The following is a 16866-nucleotide window of genomic DNA, read 5'->3' as shown; positions in this document are numbered from 1 at the left end:
GGGTTAAGAGTGAGAATTTGTGGCATTTTAGCGCAGTGAAACAATCCTTTCTTATGGTTTCTGCTAAGTGAAGGTGTGGTACTGTATATTTTAATTTCTCAGCTTTAAACTCTTTGGCCCTCTAAACAAGGTCTAGGCCCATTCAGGCCAAAAAATCCTTGGGTGTTGTCTTGAGCAACAATTGAGAAGCATGCCATTGCCTGCCTTTCCTCACGTAGCCTCATGGGATTAGACGTTACTCATGAGATGGGAGTGATTCACAGCACCCAAAAAAAAACCCAACAAAAAACGGGGCTTACATTAAAAATAAACACTCGATTTCCGTGTTTAATATTCGCAAGGTAAACAGAACTTTACGTGAGATTGTGATCTCCTTGCGTCTCAATCTTACTCATTCTTTTATGTTAGAAATGGTTCAAGCAACATGCTGGATTTTAGTAATAACATGACCTGAAACACAAACACACACACACCCAAACACAAACACATCCTACTTTCTCTTTTTTCTTTAAAATGGCATTAATTCAAAACTCCCTTATATTCACTGCTGTCTAACAAAGAACATCTCAATCATCACAGAATCTGTGATCAGAGCTGAGGTGTGGTTTGATCTGTGAACCAGGTTTCCTTGTGTGATAGAGTTTCACAGAGGCCTCATGGGTAGGCTACCATACAGACTTTTTTTTTTTTTTCCTTATGACTACACAATTTAAACACCCACCCATTAGAGCCATTCATGCCTCTCGGAAATGAACTCCTTGCTAACAGACAAGGTTTGAGGTTACTCCTCAGCTCCATCAACAATACAACTTTGATCTCTTTGGGCGTTTCACAGGGCTGCACATTGTGCCTACCGCTTTGCTCTGCAGCGTGCAGGAGGTGCGTGTCTGTGCAGAAGGAGGGATTGTGAGTGAGGGGCAGCCTGCTTTATGACTGCTGGGCAAAATAAAGCTTTTAGCAGTAGGACCCAGAGGATCCCCGTAAAAAATGACCCAGCACACCTTTGTGTTGTCTAAGGCAGGCAAAAGTTGTGAAAATAGTTGGTTGATACTGTAACAAGAAAAAAAGAAGAGGAAAAAGAAGAAAAAAAAACCACACAAAACAAAACATAGATTTATGATTGGCTAAGAAGAGCCAGACAGGGAAATGCAATGGCTCCTGAGGTCAGGGCAGACTCTGCTATAAATGAATTGCAAGTGATGCAGTCAAAGCGCTTCCCTTGTTAGCAGTCACCAGTGGAGGGACACCATGAGCGCTTCTGTGGCCGTGTACAGGAATATTTACACGGAGGACCGCTTCAAGCAGGCTTTCGGCTCGGATGATGACACGAGTGGAAGTTTGCGGCTCCGGGAGAAGCTCGCTGGGAAGGTCAGGTGCTCAAGCCGAACCAGCCTTCACCTGCTGAGGGACAGAGTTCCCATTTTCAGCTGGCTGCCGAGATACAGGCTGAAGAAATGGATTTTAGGAGATACTGTTGCTGGGCTGACTGTTGGTATTCTCCACATTCCGCAGGGTCAGTAAACACAACCCGTCAGAAAGACAAACAGGTTCATCACAGTCAGTTTGTTTTCTTTCTAGGATTAACTTATTTATGTTACTTCTGTTCAACTTTTATACTTATATCCCTGTGTTGAAGGTAAATTAGTTATTGATTTTATATATATATATATACATATATATATATATATATATATATATATATATATATATATATATATATATATATATATATATATATATATGACTTTACTTTGAACTTTTCAGCATCATCACAGTGAGAAACAGTCTTGTGTGCTCATTTTACACCTTACAAGTTTTCCTCCCAATGTTCCCAGCATTTGTACCAGAACGGAAGTCAAGTTTTACAATTAGTAAAGGATTTGTTATCGATTAATTGTCCTGTCTATCTTGTTGTCTTTCCTAAACAGGCATGGCCTTTGCATTACTTACATCAGTAGCCCCAATATTTGGCCTTTACACGTCTTTCTTCCCTGTTGTCCTGTATATGATTTTTGGCACCGGTCGCCATGTGTCCACAGGTAAGGATCATCCACGCATCATCTGTATTGTATGTAACTGTGGTAGATGTATTATAATCACCAAAAACAACATCCTTCTTTTTTGGAGGGGGTTAAAATCAGCGGTTGGATAAGTGTGTTCTGCACGCTCACTGATTTAACTTTATCTACAAAGGAACCTTTGCTGTAGTGAGTCTGATGACTGGATCTGTAGTGGAGCAACTGGTTCCCACTCCTCTGGAGATGAACTCCAGCTCACCTGAAGCCGCAGACCTTGAGTCCCAGAGAATTGGAGTGGCCTCAGCTGTGGCCTTCCTCTCAGGAATCATCATGGTAAGTCAGATGCAGAAGGTCACATTGTCTAAAATGTCTCAAAATGAATTCAGACATCTTGCCAGCTGAACAGCAGATTTGTACCTGTGAATATCAAACTTGATTATGGTATTTTAGTAATCTCATGTGATGTGTTGTGTCCCAGTTCTGTATGTTTGGTCTTCAGCTGGGCTTCCTCTCCACCTACCTGTCAGAGCCAATTGTGAAGGCTTTCACCAGTGCTGCTGCTTTCCATGTCACCATCTCGCAGCTGCAAAGCATGCTGGGCCTGCGGCTCCCTCGCCACACTGGGACATTCTCCCTCTTTAAGGTGATTGTTGTTTAACATTATATCGTGCTATCCTCAAATATTATTGCGTAAAAGAGTCTGCTTACTCAGTGGTGTGTTCAGACTTTAGCATCCGTGATGGAGAACCTGCCTCAAACTAACATGGCCGAGCTGCTGATCTCTTTGGTGTGTTTGGCTGTCTTGGTTCCTGTCAAAGAGATCAACACACGTTATCGCCACCGCCTGCGTACACCCATCCCTGTGGAGATTCTTACAGTAAGTCTCATGAATTCTTAAGACATATAAGTCTACAATAAAAGTCTGCGATAAAAACGGGTTGACATTATGGCGTATGCTGTATTCTGAAGGTAATTATCGCTACATGCGTGGCTTACGCTTCCTCACTGGACTCTACTTACAAGATTGAGATCGTTGGCCATATCCCTGCTGGGTAATCTTTAACATTTAATAAAAGAAATTTTATAGCAGCAATTTTGTGGTACTTTGTTTAATGTTTACTAATTCTCCTATCCTCAGATTCCCGAGCCCAAAGTTGCCTGCCTTTCACACGTTTCCTTCCATTGCTGGGGACACAGTAGCCATAACTTTTGTTGGATATGCTGTGTCTGTCTCACTGGCAATGATTTATGCTGACAAACATGGATATTCTATTCACCCAAACCAGGTAAAACCTCAGAATATTAAAGCACATTGTTCAAACGTGATTCTTGCCAATCTGTTGAGGTTTTGAAGTGAACATTTGGTTAATTTCAGGAGCTGCTGGCTCATGGGATCTCCAACACAGTTTCCTCCTTTTTCACCTGCTTTCCCAGCTCAGCCACTCTGGCTACCACTAACATTCTCGAGAGTGCTGGAGGACACACACAGGTAATACTTACGGTGAATGATGCAGCTTCTTTGTGATTTCAGCTCAAATATAAACACAGGAGTCACACAAATAAAGAAAAATGACAAATTTGGATTTTAAAACCTGCTCCAAATTGAACTTCCTCCTGCAGCTCTCTGGTTTGTTCACCAGTCTGGTTGTCCTGATTGTCTTGCTGCTGATTGGACCTCTGTTCTACTTCTTACCCAAGGTGTGTGTGTGTTATCTTTATTCTGTGCATGCACAACACAAAAAAAAACCCTAAACTAAAAACAAATAGATGGTATTTTCATTACATTGTCCTCTGTCTCTGTCCTCAGGCAGTGCTGGCATGCATCAATGTTACCAGCCTCAGGCAGATGTTCTTGCAGTTCAAAGACTTACCTGAGCTGTGGAGAATCAGCAAGCTTGACTTTGTAAGACCATTAAGCAGTAATATGGGATGTGAAAGATGCAATGCAAGACCAAACAACATAAAATAAAAATAAGGACAATTTACAAACACTAAATGCATGCAACAAGTATTAATGAAGTCGTTGAATCATGGGCTTGTAGAGCAGAGAGAAGATTACTGATAAACAGCTTGACCCTTGCGCTTTCACTGACTGCTCGGCAAGAATAAGCCATCGTTTACACTGTCATGCTTCCATTGTTAATTGTTATGCTGTGGTGTGGCATTGTGTTTCTGTCTTTGTGCAGATGGTTTGGGTTGTAACCTGGCTGTCTGTGGTGGTACTCAACGTGGACCTTGGCCTGGCTATTGGAGTGGTTTTCTCTATGATGACCGTAATTTGCCGCACACAAAGGTACATTTTCTTTTTTCTCTGCATAAAAAACAACAACTAGGAATTGCTGTCTTGCAAAAGCAGACCTTGCCAGAGTTTAAGCTGTCAGAAACACTGCACACATCTACTAAATCTTAAATACAGCAAATTCACATGTAGAGCAAAATTTATGTGCAGGCAATTTTATCACCGGGACTATAAATTTGAAGAAACAAATCTATCTGTTTTACAGGCTAGTTAAGTAGATCATGCATCATAATGTGTCAGTTTAATATAAAACTGATGGCCAATGATTCAACAGGGCTGACTGCTCAGTACTTGGACGGGCGAGCAACACAGAAATATACAAACCTCTCGAGAACCACAGCAAGGTGAGCATGATCTCTGGCTATTGTTTTATTTTACTGGGCACAAAGTAGAAACTGAACTCAAGGCATTTAATTTTAAGACATGAAATATAAGTACCGGTACATAAAATAAGATGACGTTTTCTTATTTTAGCACCAACTAATAACTGCAAATCTCTGAGATGATTTGGCAGGCGTTTCCTGAAAGGATGACGATGAAACTATCCTGTTTTCTCCACAGTGTTATGAAGTGCCTGGAGTGAAGATCCTCACCTACAACGGACCCATTTACTACGGCAACCGGAGCTTCTTCAGAGAACAAATGAGCAAGCTGTTGGGTCTGACGCCAGAGAAGATCCGCAGCCGCGAGAAGGCCAGAAAAGCCATGGAAAAACGGGAGCGAGAGATTGCCGTGAACACTGTGGTATGGCTGCAACGTCCGTCTTAGTCAGGACAAAATGATGCACAGATTTTGATTTGATACTTCATTTCAGTTTCTCCTTGCTGCTGTTTAGGAGAGAGGTATTGCAAATACATCGTTTTCTTCAGAAAATGAGTTCTTTAAATCAGGTAATCGGTATTTTTGGATTCCTGAGTTTACATTTCTTTCATGCCGAATGTTGTGTGATGATGAAGAGTTCTTTTTCTCTGCAGAAACATGTGAGAGTGACGTTCAGGCTGTGCTGATCGACTGCAGCAGCGTGATATTTGTTGATGTTGCAGGAGCACGGCTCTTCACACAGGTTAGTCAGCAACAGCAAGACAAAGTGACAGTACCCCTCGCTGGCTCCTGCCCCGCTCTTTCGTTTACTTTGACTGCTTCTGGTTGTCTGCAGATGTGCACCGAATGCCAGAAATTTGGAGTTCATGTATATTTGGCAAACTGCAATGGTAAGACCCGTTTATCCAGAATATTTTTTTCACAGTTTTTTTTTAAAAATAATTTTTATCTAAATAATATTCAGTTTTCAGAAAAAAAAATCATGCCACATATAGACTGCTGATATCACTGTCTGTCCCCACAGAGCGGGTCCTAAAGATCCTGACATCATGTGGTCTGATGAACCACATGAACCCCCAACATATCTTTGTTACTGTTCATGACGCCGTGATGTATATTCAACAACAGATGGTACAGATCAAAATCATTCAATAAACAAACAGTTTTTGAGTTGTTTTCTTATTACTTGGCTCACTTTTAAAAGGAAAATAAGATAATTCTGCTGTCGTCTGTTGCAGGAAAAACCTCCAGAGAGCAACACAACAGTTTGGGTGTGAGTCGGGAGAATAGTGATGAGTCATGCTTGCCTTGGCCAAGTGTCTGGCAGAGGGCACAGAGACGAGGAATCTTTGTCAGCTGTTCAGGAGTGCTTCGGTGTTTCGTCCAGCTTGTTCTATTCGTCTTTCAAAGAAGCAGTAGCCTGTTGTAGCACCATGAATTACAACAACTTTTACGTTACAGTGTTACCAGTTCTTTTGCTGGTTTTTGGATTCATTCTGACTTAAATAGCTTTGATATACTTTTTCTTTTGAAAGTCTTTTATGATGTACTTTGGCATTGTAATATTTATTAAGTTACCGTTTGTTGTCTGCTATCCAAATATGTGCACTGCATAGTTTGTTAAAATACTATTTATATATTGTGAAAGCTGAGCTTGAAGATGCCAGTGTACAATAAAGGCTGTTACGTACTTTAAGCACCGTTTTTAACTTGAGACATTAAACCAAAGACTTAATAAATGACCTTCATACAGCATTATACCATGCAGTGGGTTTGAAGATAAAATGTTGCCAGAAGTAACTTAAATGGTTTTTTTTGGTTTTTTTTTTACTGTTTATTTAAGCCAAAAATAGATATTAGATACATTTTGTAATAGGTTTCTACATATTACATACTTCTACATATATTTCTTTTTTAATTATGGTGACGTGGAATGTGAAGCTCGCCACTTAGCCAGATTCTTTGTATCTGGTGAGTTACAGCAGTTTTATTTGTGTACTTGGCAGTGAGAAAAAATGCTTTTACACTCAGATTCAGATAACAGCAAAAAATTATTTGCCTTGTATTGAGGGTAAAACAGGAAAAGACAGACATTTGTCGTGACGATTACAGTTATATTCAACACAATATTAAAAATGAAAAGCAAGAATTAATATGCAAAATTTTGGTGCATTACATTCTTTTATATTTTTAAAAAAAGATGGATTTAGGCAAAACATTTTTCCATTTTCTCTCTTTTCGCCTTTAGAGATTCATGAGTTATCTTACTGCCATGCTGCCCTCTGCTGTCAGTTTCTCCCCACTGCTTCTCGTCTCAATCACGTTACCTTGACCTGATAAAACTATATGTACTGTGAGTTCATTACCAGGACAAAATAAAGCTAATTATTTCCTTGCTTGATGTTGAGTAGCCAAGTTATTAATTTTTTCCGGTGCATATTTCAAAGAGGCCTCCAGACGCTTTACCCTTTGGGTTTTCCCTTTAAAGCTCAAGGAGTGTTTCACTAATTGGCAGGAAATAGTCCACTTCAATTAGAACATGGTGCACAAATATGTGGCCAAATCTTTACTAAGCCAAATTCTACAGCCAGGCCTACTAACACGAACACAAATGTAGGCATATGTTGAACAAACAACTAACCAACCAAACAAACAAAAACAATAATTAAAGATGTAAGCTCCGTAAGGAAGGTCAGCAGCTTAGAGACAAAACTTGTCATGCTCCAAAAAGGAAAACTGAGCATGCTTAAAACAATGTATTTCAAATTATTGTGGTTTAAGAGCAGAATTAAAAAAATATTCCTGTACACCATTAGATGACTTCTTCCTAAAAACCACAGCAGAAAATGCAATCATAAAAATAATATTACACAAATAAATATTTTCAAACAAATGAAAAAGAAAAAGTTTAAATATAGAAATTTTGCTGAAAATATAAAGTGAATTTTGGCACATTCTGTCAGTTCAAACACCTTTTGTTTTTATACTTTATCATGCCTGATATTTTGTTTCCATCTTGTGGTGAAGCATTGCAATGACTGCCTACTCGGATGTCCACTTTCCACTAAGACATATCCTGCATTATTATTCTAACAAACTTAATATTCATGCATTATTTATTTCAATTTATATTTTTTTAACATGTGTGAATAACAAAATCAAGTGCAATGACTATGTAACCCCAGCGTCAATGAAAAATTAAACTTAAAACTCAGTGGACGATTCTTAAATTTGCAGTCTGATATTAGCAGTAGAGTACTACATCACACATCTCACTTCACCCAGAATAACCTTCAAGTAAAGAAATTGCAAAATATTCTTCAAGTAAACATTGCTCCAGACTTATCTTTGGAGATTTATTTTTGAACAGTCCTAGTCTTTTCTATATGCACAAAGCAGTGCTTATTTTATTTATTTATTTTTTAAAAAAAAGGTGCCTTCTGTTTACAACAAAACACCTCATCCAAAACATATTTGGACTTCAGTTTTGATTTTGGGACACAAAGAAATTGCATATCTAAGCAAGGCAATTAAAGCAAGAATTAGTATAAGCATTCATGAAAAATAGAGAGAGAAAAAAGCATTTGTGCATGTTATTAATAACTAGCCGACAAAGTATGTATCAGAAAATCACAGATTAAATAAAAGGTCCATAAGTGAATATTACAACTGCATCTTCAATGTAAACCTGACAAAACAGACAATTAATTGGTCAGTTCAATTCTAATGATTAACACGAAGAAAGTAAGAGAATAAAGACAGACATAGATTTGAGTCCACCTGAGAGAAGAAAAAATTGTCTGAGAAAACAATTTTGCTTTACCTGAGGACAACAAATGAGTCATTTCTTTATATTAAACAATCAGAAAGCCAATTTTCACTGGCTTGTCATGCACTTAAACCTGTTCTTGAAGTAAAAGATTTCCTTATGAAGGGTATTATCCTCATCGGTTGATGAATATCTGAACTTTTCATAGCTCTTCAGTGTGTTGGATTTACTCCAGGGTAGGTGGATCTTTGAAGCGTGACTTACAATGATGTCACTACAGGAGCCAATGTGGAGGGAGCCCAAAGCATCAAGAAAAAACTCTGAAAAATAAAGATGACATTTTTGCATAATCATTGTTATTGGTTCTGTCCCCTCATTTCAAAGTAGTGTAATAGCATAACATAAAACGAGTACTAACCCAAATGGCCCCGTCGTGACAACCGTGGGTCAAAGCCAACCTGCCGTACTTTGTCTGTCTGTGCCATAAAGAAGTTGATAATGCCATCTGCTACCACGCAATTAGGGAATCCCTCGATAACATGGTGATACCCAGGTCTGATATGTAAACAGTCACCTTCCTCTCCGCCATCTTCAACTGAAATAGTATGACGATATGTGGCAGTGTAACCTGTAACCTCCCTCACTGCACCACCAACCTGAAGTTTAAGCCACAAAAAAGTGAATACATAGATTTATAAATAACACACACATACACACAAGAAATTATTGCAAATGTGCAAAGAAACAGAAAATAATGACAAAAAGCTGCTTTAAGTAGAGTTAGGTTAAATCTGCTAGACTGGTCTGAGTAGTTCAAAAAGAGGAAACAAGGTGGGAACTAGCTGAAAATCTCAGATTAAAAACAAACCAGCAATCAGTGCAGTGAGTAGGTTTGCATGAAAGGAATGCCACTAAAAATAAATTTAAAAAAAGAGAGAGAGAGAGAGAGAATAAATGTGGAAATATTAAGATGATTTAACTCTTTAGGTGCCAGTGTTTTTCAAAGAAGACGTTACATTTTGATAAAGAATTGAAAAGGTTATAGCTTGGAAGTGGGTCAAGATAATAGCATACAGTAAATGGCTAAATATTGAAAAAGCACCAGTTTATGATGGGAGTAAGTTCACTCTTCTATTTTGCATACTGAAGATGAAAGAGCAAATAACTGAGAAAGTACTTGATCACCAGTGAAATTTGCTTTCTCTCTGATGTGCTCTGTGTCACCGACACTGAGTGCACTAAAAACACACACACACACACACACACACACACACACACACACACACACACACACACACACACACACACACACACACACACATGTCTGTCATCTTGTGGCAAAAAGCGGTAACAGGTTTTGGCCCTTTTTCTGTAGATATCCTACGTTGCTTGGTGCAATGTTACGACTTTGGTGCTTAGAAGGTTTAAGAATAAATCTAGACATAAAAAACAATAGAACTATATAAAAAGAATAGAACACACACATGTGGGTCATAAAAAGAATAAAAAGTTGCTGCTCTTCCTTCCGTATCACTTTGGGCTTCTGATAATAACAGTGGTGTAGAGTCAGCTGAGTAACAAGTAGTGTGATCTATGATGCCAGGTTAATGTGTATAAACCTAAACAAAAGTGAGCTTATTTTGGCTCTGTTGTTACCTCCCAAAAGTATTAAAGTTAGATTAACTGGACCTTCCTCCTCTGACTAGGCTGGATCTAATAATACGTTCACATCATTTTCCACAATGAAAGTATGTGAACTCCTGCTGTCACATAAACAAAACAGGCAGACACACACGTGGTGGGTTATGTTGACATAACTGACATCTGTTTAGTGAAATCCAACATCTTATAATAAATAATTAAGATAGGAGTTTAATATTTAATACTTTCTGGTTTATTTTAACACTGAGTTCCAAGTTTCTTGGCTTGATTTTATCGGTTGCTAAATTTCGCCACCAGGGGGCGCAGATTAGCGTTAGAATCGAGAATCCATACAGAGACTTCGGTAAAGATACATAAATATTCACAGTTTCGGCTTTTTTAAAAATCAATAACTTATCAAAAAATGTTGCTTGTCCAGCAAGGTAGACTGCAAGTACAATCATATTTCCCTCAAAAGCCCCTCCGGGTGAGGGGAGCTTGGGCTTGCTGTAGCGCGACTGCTCAGGGACCGTCTGCTAATTGCGGGAAAAAAAATAAATAAATAAAAAAATCTAATCATCTCACCAAGGACAGGCGTAAGTGCCACCAGAATCATTTGATTATATATAGCCTATGAGTGATACATTTTTTAATACTATTTCTTAAATTGGTAAATAAAACTTTAAAACAATTTTGAAATGCTTTTGTGCTTTCAATGAGCATTAAATAGCTCAATTTTCAGAAGAATCTCTTTTGTAAATATAGCAGTAGGACACTGGGATTCTGCAGAAGCTGTATACCAACCGAAAGGGAACTGGAAGAGGAACTGATTGGCAGTCTGTGCAAGCACAAGATTTCTCTGTTTGAGAAATCCTTTGTGCACTACTCTGACTTCTCATTTTCTGTTCCTCTGGTAAGCCTCTTTTGCAGTTTGTAACCATTGTTTTAGAATCTCATCAGTATTGTTAGGATATCCTATGAGTGCAGGACCCTGAGGGGTCTGCAATACATTTTAAACAGTTTTTTTTTACGTGATTGTTTGTTTTTAGGTCCAACACTGACTGAATTTATTTGAGCTTATTATTATTAGCTTATTGTAACTATTTCTTAAATTAATGTTTAAGGTTTTAACATTCTGCTTTTTCTTGTTTCTAGTGCTGCGGCTTGTTGTCCTCCATTCACCAGTGTGGTTACTATGCTGGAAGTTCACTTTACATGGTGATGTGGGATGCACATAGATATTATTGTGATGCGTGTGTGTGTGTGTGTGTTTTTTAAGTGTGGTGGTTTTAAATTTCTTTTGCTAGTACAACCCCGGCCCCTTAAAGGGAGTAGTTTGCTTCCCAGTTTTACCGTTACAATCTATCATGTTCTTTCTTGTCTGCTTAGAGTTTTATTCTTATGTCATATTATAAATGGCGTTGGTATGACCCACATTGACTGTTGTGGCCTCTTTATTGAAGCCCCTATGTGCTACTCTCTTTTAAATACTACATTTGGATAAAGGGATTTTTATTTAAATTGTTTCATCATTAAAATAAGTTTAGAAACTATAGTCTACAATTACATGTTGTAGTGTCACAAAACTCACAGCACACATCTCCCATGATCATACAAGTTTTTTTTTGGTAAAATATGCTTAAATGCAATTTTGGGGATTTTTAATCAATAACAGGGAGTAATACGTATAATATGACATGTGCCACCAAACTCACAGCACACAATCTCTTCCCGATGAAACAATGACTCTTATATGGTGAAACATGCCTAATCATGCTCTGTCTATGTTGTACATGATTTGTGTGGGATGAGCAATTCTACATTTAATCCTTTAAAGCATCTTAAGTTGGATCACCAGAGGAGCACAAGGTGGTTTGGAGCCTGTCTCCCTCAGCTATACCTCTGCTTCTCTCGGAAATACCCTCTTCGGGAAGGTAGCTGATGACCTCTGGGGTTCTTACTGGCCCACTGGCTGAGCTAAAATCCACCTGTATCAAGCAGTGATGCCAGTTTATTCATCAACTGTTGGGCCTCTGGTTCAGAGGGGAAGACACTACAGGCAATTATTCATATGAAAGCGCCTGTATAGATGTTCAAACATCTTTAACTGGCAGGCTGTGGTCAAACACGTTTCTGCAATGCAAATGTGACACAACAGGAGCTGCATGTTGTGCCGAATGGAGAGGACTGCAAGATGGCTCTTTTGCATACAGGTCTTGCCACAGGACGCGCAGTGAAAGCGTGTAACCTATACTACAGGAGCAATCTTACTTGGTGTGCCACATTTTGGGTGCTATTTTAATTTTGCACATTGAAGCACTTTGGTCAACTTTGTTTTTAAAAGTGTCAGCATGTTAAAATTACAATATCATGCTGAATAAACATATCATAACAGGTTAGTTTATAAAAAGTTGTCCCGATAATGCCACAATCCTAAAATGGAAAAAACCCCCACAATAAAACCATACAAAAACAAGCAAACAAAAAACCAAACAAACAAGAATGGTCATTCTGTACATGTGCCAAATATTTTAATTCTTGCACCTCACCAGATCGAGAGTTGTCTTCTCAAGAATATCCACCATCTTGTCCAGTCTGGTGTTTGCAGTGAAAATGAAATCGTCATCTGCCCAGAGCACATACTTTGTACTCACTTGAGATATAGCCAAATTTCTTCCTGCAAACCAACCCTGCATTAAGAGGAATTAACACATATTAATTTAATTGTTTGATGAACACAAACAGAAAACTACAACGGAAACAACATAATGTTTTTACCTTTCCAAATGGCATAATGTAATATTCAATGTGAGGACCAGCCACTGGCTGTGGATGCTCATTATCATCTGCTATGACTATAGTGACTGTGGGATAATATTGCCTTATGCTATCTATTAGATCTTTGAGTTTGTCGTATCGCATAAAGGTCTTTGTGGCAATGGTAACCAAAGCAGAGATGTTGTACTCTGTCAGGAAACAGATAAACACCCTCCAAATGACATATTTACACCTCCAGATTAAAAAGAAAGCTGTTAAGATGTACAGAATACAAATACCTCCATTGTAACCAGAGTTGTAAAGTCTGGGTGCATTTCTATGTCCAACCTTGATGGTGAAAAATGACTTGTGACCTTCAGTGGCAAACTCAACTGTGAAATGAAGCACAAAGCTGAAATCATTCCAAAAAATATTTATTATTGAAGACAAAACTATGTACATTTGCGTTTTCTTAAAGATAAGTTGAAGAGATAAACATAAAACACTGTTACTTCATACGTTCCCTACACATGGCTATTCAGAAACTATGTTAATGTGTTATTAATACATTATAACCTATTTATATCCTATTACATAATTTACTGACTCAAAACAAAGTTGTGAATTACTTATTATTTTCTGCTCTCTATGATCTAAAGATCATATGACATTTTAGTTCAACAAATATTATTATAACAGCCTTACCTGAATCTGCTGTCTTTGGGTGGAACACAGTGTTTGTGTAGGTGACGAACTGCAACTGCCTGTTCAGAGCAGAGAGCAGAGGACTTGACAGTGTGATAAACTTCTCTCCCTCTCCTTGTATGGATACCTTGTCTACTGTGGCAGCAACATCAAATGTCCCAAGTGTTGCTCTTAACAATACCTGTTTAATGGACAAAAACAACAGAATTTTAGTGGAAAACAACAACAACACCGTTAAACATGATGAAAAGCTGAAAAAAAAAAAAAAGAAATCACTTTATGGTTTGATCTTGCTTCCTCTTTGAGAGCCAGACCTGTGGAAACAGAGAGGCTGTATTAATAAAAAGCAGAATAGTGATATATTTGAATAAACCAGCATAAAATAGCAGTCACAGTTAATTTGCTACAGTGCAATGTTAACTATATTATTACCGGGAATGACGATCGTTTTGAGTGGCTGCACTTCCAAACCCTGCGTGGGATACTGAAGAGGACTGTTGGCCTCAGCTACGATAAACACATCTGCTGGACTGTAGGACCTTTGAATTCATATTAAATGATTGATTTATTGGTCAGTTAGTATTGTGCAATAAACGATAAAATTTGTATTTTACTAAATAAGAGTATTTAATGGGATCGTTTGAGCTCTGCACAAATTCGGGGAATAAAACCTGTTGGGTTTAAATTCACCCTGTAGACTCCTAATAGAAACCCATCTGAATCCAGAGCTTATGGCTCATGTCGAAACAGTCTTGTTGATTTATTAAGCAATGCACTGACATGTACAGAATGTCAGTAGATCCACAACTAAATTAAACTTTTTGCTTTGTTTGACACATATCAACAGCAAGGTCAGAAAAAACATGAGCTCTCCTTTTCTCATGCTCGCTAACCAACCAGAACAAAACTCTACCCTGCCCTGAGGCGGTTAGCCATAAAGCTTATGAAAGCTATCTGCTCTTATTATTTGTCTATTTACTTTTAACACATACTCAGATATGGTACAAGACAGATCAAATATTAGATAACAGTGCAAATGTTAATTTGCAATAACATATCACTCAGATTAACTGTTTAAATCTAACTTGATATTAAAACTGTGATCGAATAAAACTGTTACAATATAGAAATAGAACCCAGAACTAAGCCAAAAATATGCAGATTAAATGCTAGTATGGTGTTGCAGGTCAGGCTCAATCTGGTTGTTAGTGGTCAGAGGCTGGGGAATAGGATTTCTGCTTTGTCCTCCAGAAAAGGGAAACATCAGTTCCACAAAAGGTTCCACAATCCTTAATACTCAGGTTCTAAAGGCAGTCCAGGGTCATACTTAGGTCTCAGAAGAGGGAAGGAATCCAAAGAGCAAAGACTAGGGGGCAGGGTCAGGAACAGGCAAGGTTCGGCAACAGGAGGTCAATTCTCATACCAGAAGGAAGAAGCAGAGGCATTAGTTGGGGACAGGCAGGGTCAAAACCAGGTAATCTTCTTAGAAACAGGGCACATGAACAAGGCTTGAAAGTTGCACAAAGACAGACAATCTCGCACTGAGCAGGTCTGGAGCAGGTGTTTAAATAATGAGCAGCACAGGCGAGCTCAAATTATTATTATTATTAATAGTTATCAGGCTGAGGGAGTGTGCAGCTCTCTCACTGCAGATCAGAAACCACGTCAAAAACAACCAAGTTTCAACTGATATTACCGTATAGTACTCAGATGATGCATAGAGTACGTATAAAGCCCTTGAAGCCAAAACAATTCAAAATATGTGATGGCTATGGCTGTCTGACTGAACTTAAGGAAGATGTTGTATTAAAGACCCTTTAAAGGTTATTTACTGGCAGCTTCTTAGTCAGTTAATATGGGTATTTCAACACAAAAAGCATTTTTATGTCTATGCAGGGAAATAAACACCATTTTACAAAATTGTGCAATTACAACAGGAACAGGGTTAAAATAGAACACTGCTATAAACTCATACACTTCTATAGGTCTGCGTAGTCTTTTGTAAAGTGGAAGTTTATACTTGTGTAATCAAATTTATTAAGAAATACAGCTTCAGAACAACTACTGTTTGTATTGGCCATATGTAAAATCTCTCTGCTCTAATCTGTTAAAACCATGACAGACACCTAGCAGATTCTTTTTTGTAAAGTGCACTGAATTACATCATCCAAAGATTCGGATTTGGATTCACATTTAAGATGTACTTGTGGAGAGTTTCTGACTCGTAAAATACCATGAGGCTGGACTACAAATGACTTAGTCTGTTCAAGACCATTCTTGACAAGAGTATTCATGACATGGGAGAGAAAAATGCCAGTTAGTTTGAAGTGCAGACTGCAAACAAGTTTTGTATGAATGAAAAGATAGTAATCAAAACTTAAGGGTTATGATGACAGGACAGGGCTTTACTTATACTCACACATGCTATCATTTGAACTTTACCTTTTTTGATAATTCTTGTACTCCTGAGCTCTATGTTGCCTTATGCCCTCAGGATTAGGATGATTTTCAAAGTATTCATGCTCCAAGTTGTGGGCCCAAACTTTTGGGAAAAGCAGGTTGATGAAGGGCAGGTGAAAGGTTTCCTCACCAGCCAAACAAATGCATGAGTTTTGAGCCAATCGGCTGCATCAAAAGATGTACAGAGTTAGTTAATAATAATTTAAAAGAAAAAATTGAAAAAAATTGAAAATGTCAGAAAAGCAGTCACTGAAACAAATTACACACCTTGCTGCATCCTTCTTTATCTTGTAGGCAATGTCTGGATAACCACTGATGATGTCTTCCCTGTTCATAGTATGTAGTTTTTGCATTGGACCATCATGTCTCATCCGTATGTCAACTCCTGAAGTGGGCCAGGGGCTCAGAAAATAAAAAAGGACTATCAACACTAGTCCAATGACTAGGATCCATTTGAAAAACTTCTGATTTTTTGCATGCATCTTGATTTAAATGTATGGAAACATCAAAATTGGAAAAGGACAGTCAGAGATAAAGTTTCTGTTTATCTCGCAAAGGTGCGACTGACTTTTAACTGTTGACTGTATGACACTGGAGCCCAGAGTTTGGTCGGTCGTGGGAATTGTCAAAAACCTGTGAAAATACAAGCACAAGTGTGTGAAGCCAAGAAAAACAAGTTCACTAACACAGGAAAACTAAGGACAGCACATGATGCTGATCACACAATCTAATGTGCAAAAGTTCTCTGTCTAGGATGAATTTTGCAAAAGTGAAACATGTTGTAGAACCAAAACATTATGTACACATCATAGACAACTACAAACTCCATCTAAAGCAGGCTGGCACCCATCCTCTTGATAAGTGCCTGCAGACCTGTGCCTGACACTTTTGCTTTC

General features: G+C 38.2%; 2 protein-coding genes across 2 annotated transcripts; one reads left to right on the top strand and one right to left on the bottom strand.

The window, feature by feature from the left end:
- The first annotated feature begins 1232 nt into the window (after positions 1–1232).
- Positions 1233–6350, top strand: slc26a10 (solute carrier family 26 member 10). The gene is made up of 18 exons (XM_079238882.1): positions 1233–1513; positions 1929–2039; positions 2194–2351; positions 2497–2661; positions 2743–2895; positions 2988–3070; positions 3157–3304; positions 3394–3507; positions 3639–3716; positions 3826–3921; positions 4205–4311; positions 4592–4661; positions 4879–5061; positions 5153–5207; positions 5292–5380; positions 5474–5528; positions 5663–5769; positions 5877–6350. Exons 1-18 carry the CDS (start codon positions 1249–1251, stop codon positions 5913–5915), a joined length of 2076 nt encoding a protein of 691 aa, XP_079095008.1. The 5' UTR covers positions 1233–1248; the 3' UTR covers positions 5916–6350.
- A 2165-nt stretch (positions 6351–8515) lies between these two features.
- On the bottom strand, positions 8516–16305 carry b4galnt1a (beta-1,4-N-acetyl-galactosaminyl transferase 1a; the record flags this gene model as incomplete). Its single annotated transcript, XM_079238503.1, has 10 exons — positions 8516–8727; positions 8826–9063; positions 12598–12738; positions 12827–13014; positions 13105–13197; positions 13511–13691; positions 13787–13824; positions 13943–14049; positions 15953–16135; positions 16238–16305. 10 exons carry the CDS (start codon positions 16303–16305, stop codon positions 8516–8518), a joined length of 1449 nt encoding a protein of 482 aa, XP_079094629.1.
- Positions 16306–16866: the final 561 nt, after the last annotated feature.

This window comes from Telmatherina bonti (assembly GCF_933228915.1).
Source record: "Telmatherina bonti genome assembly, chromosome: 4".
In the NCBI taxonomy this organism is placed as follows: domain Eukaryota; kingdom Metazoa; phylum Chordata; class Actinopteri; order Atheriniformes; family Telmatherinidae; genus Telmatherina; species Telmatherina bonti.
Note: the sequence above shows the minus strand (reverse complement) of the source record. Positions and strands in the feature narration are given on the sequence as shown.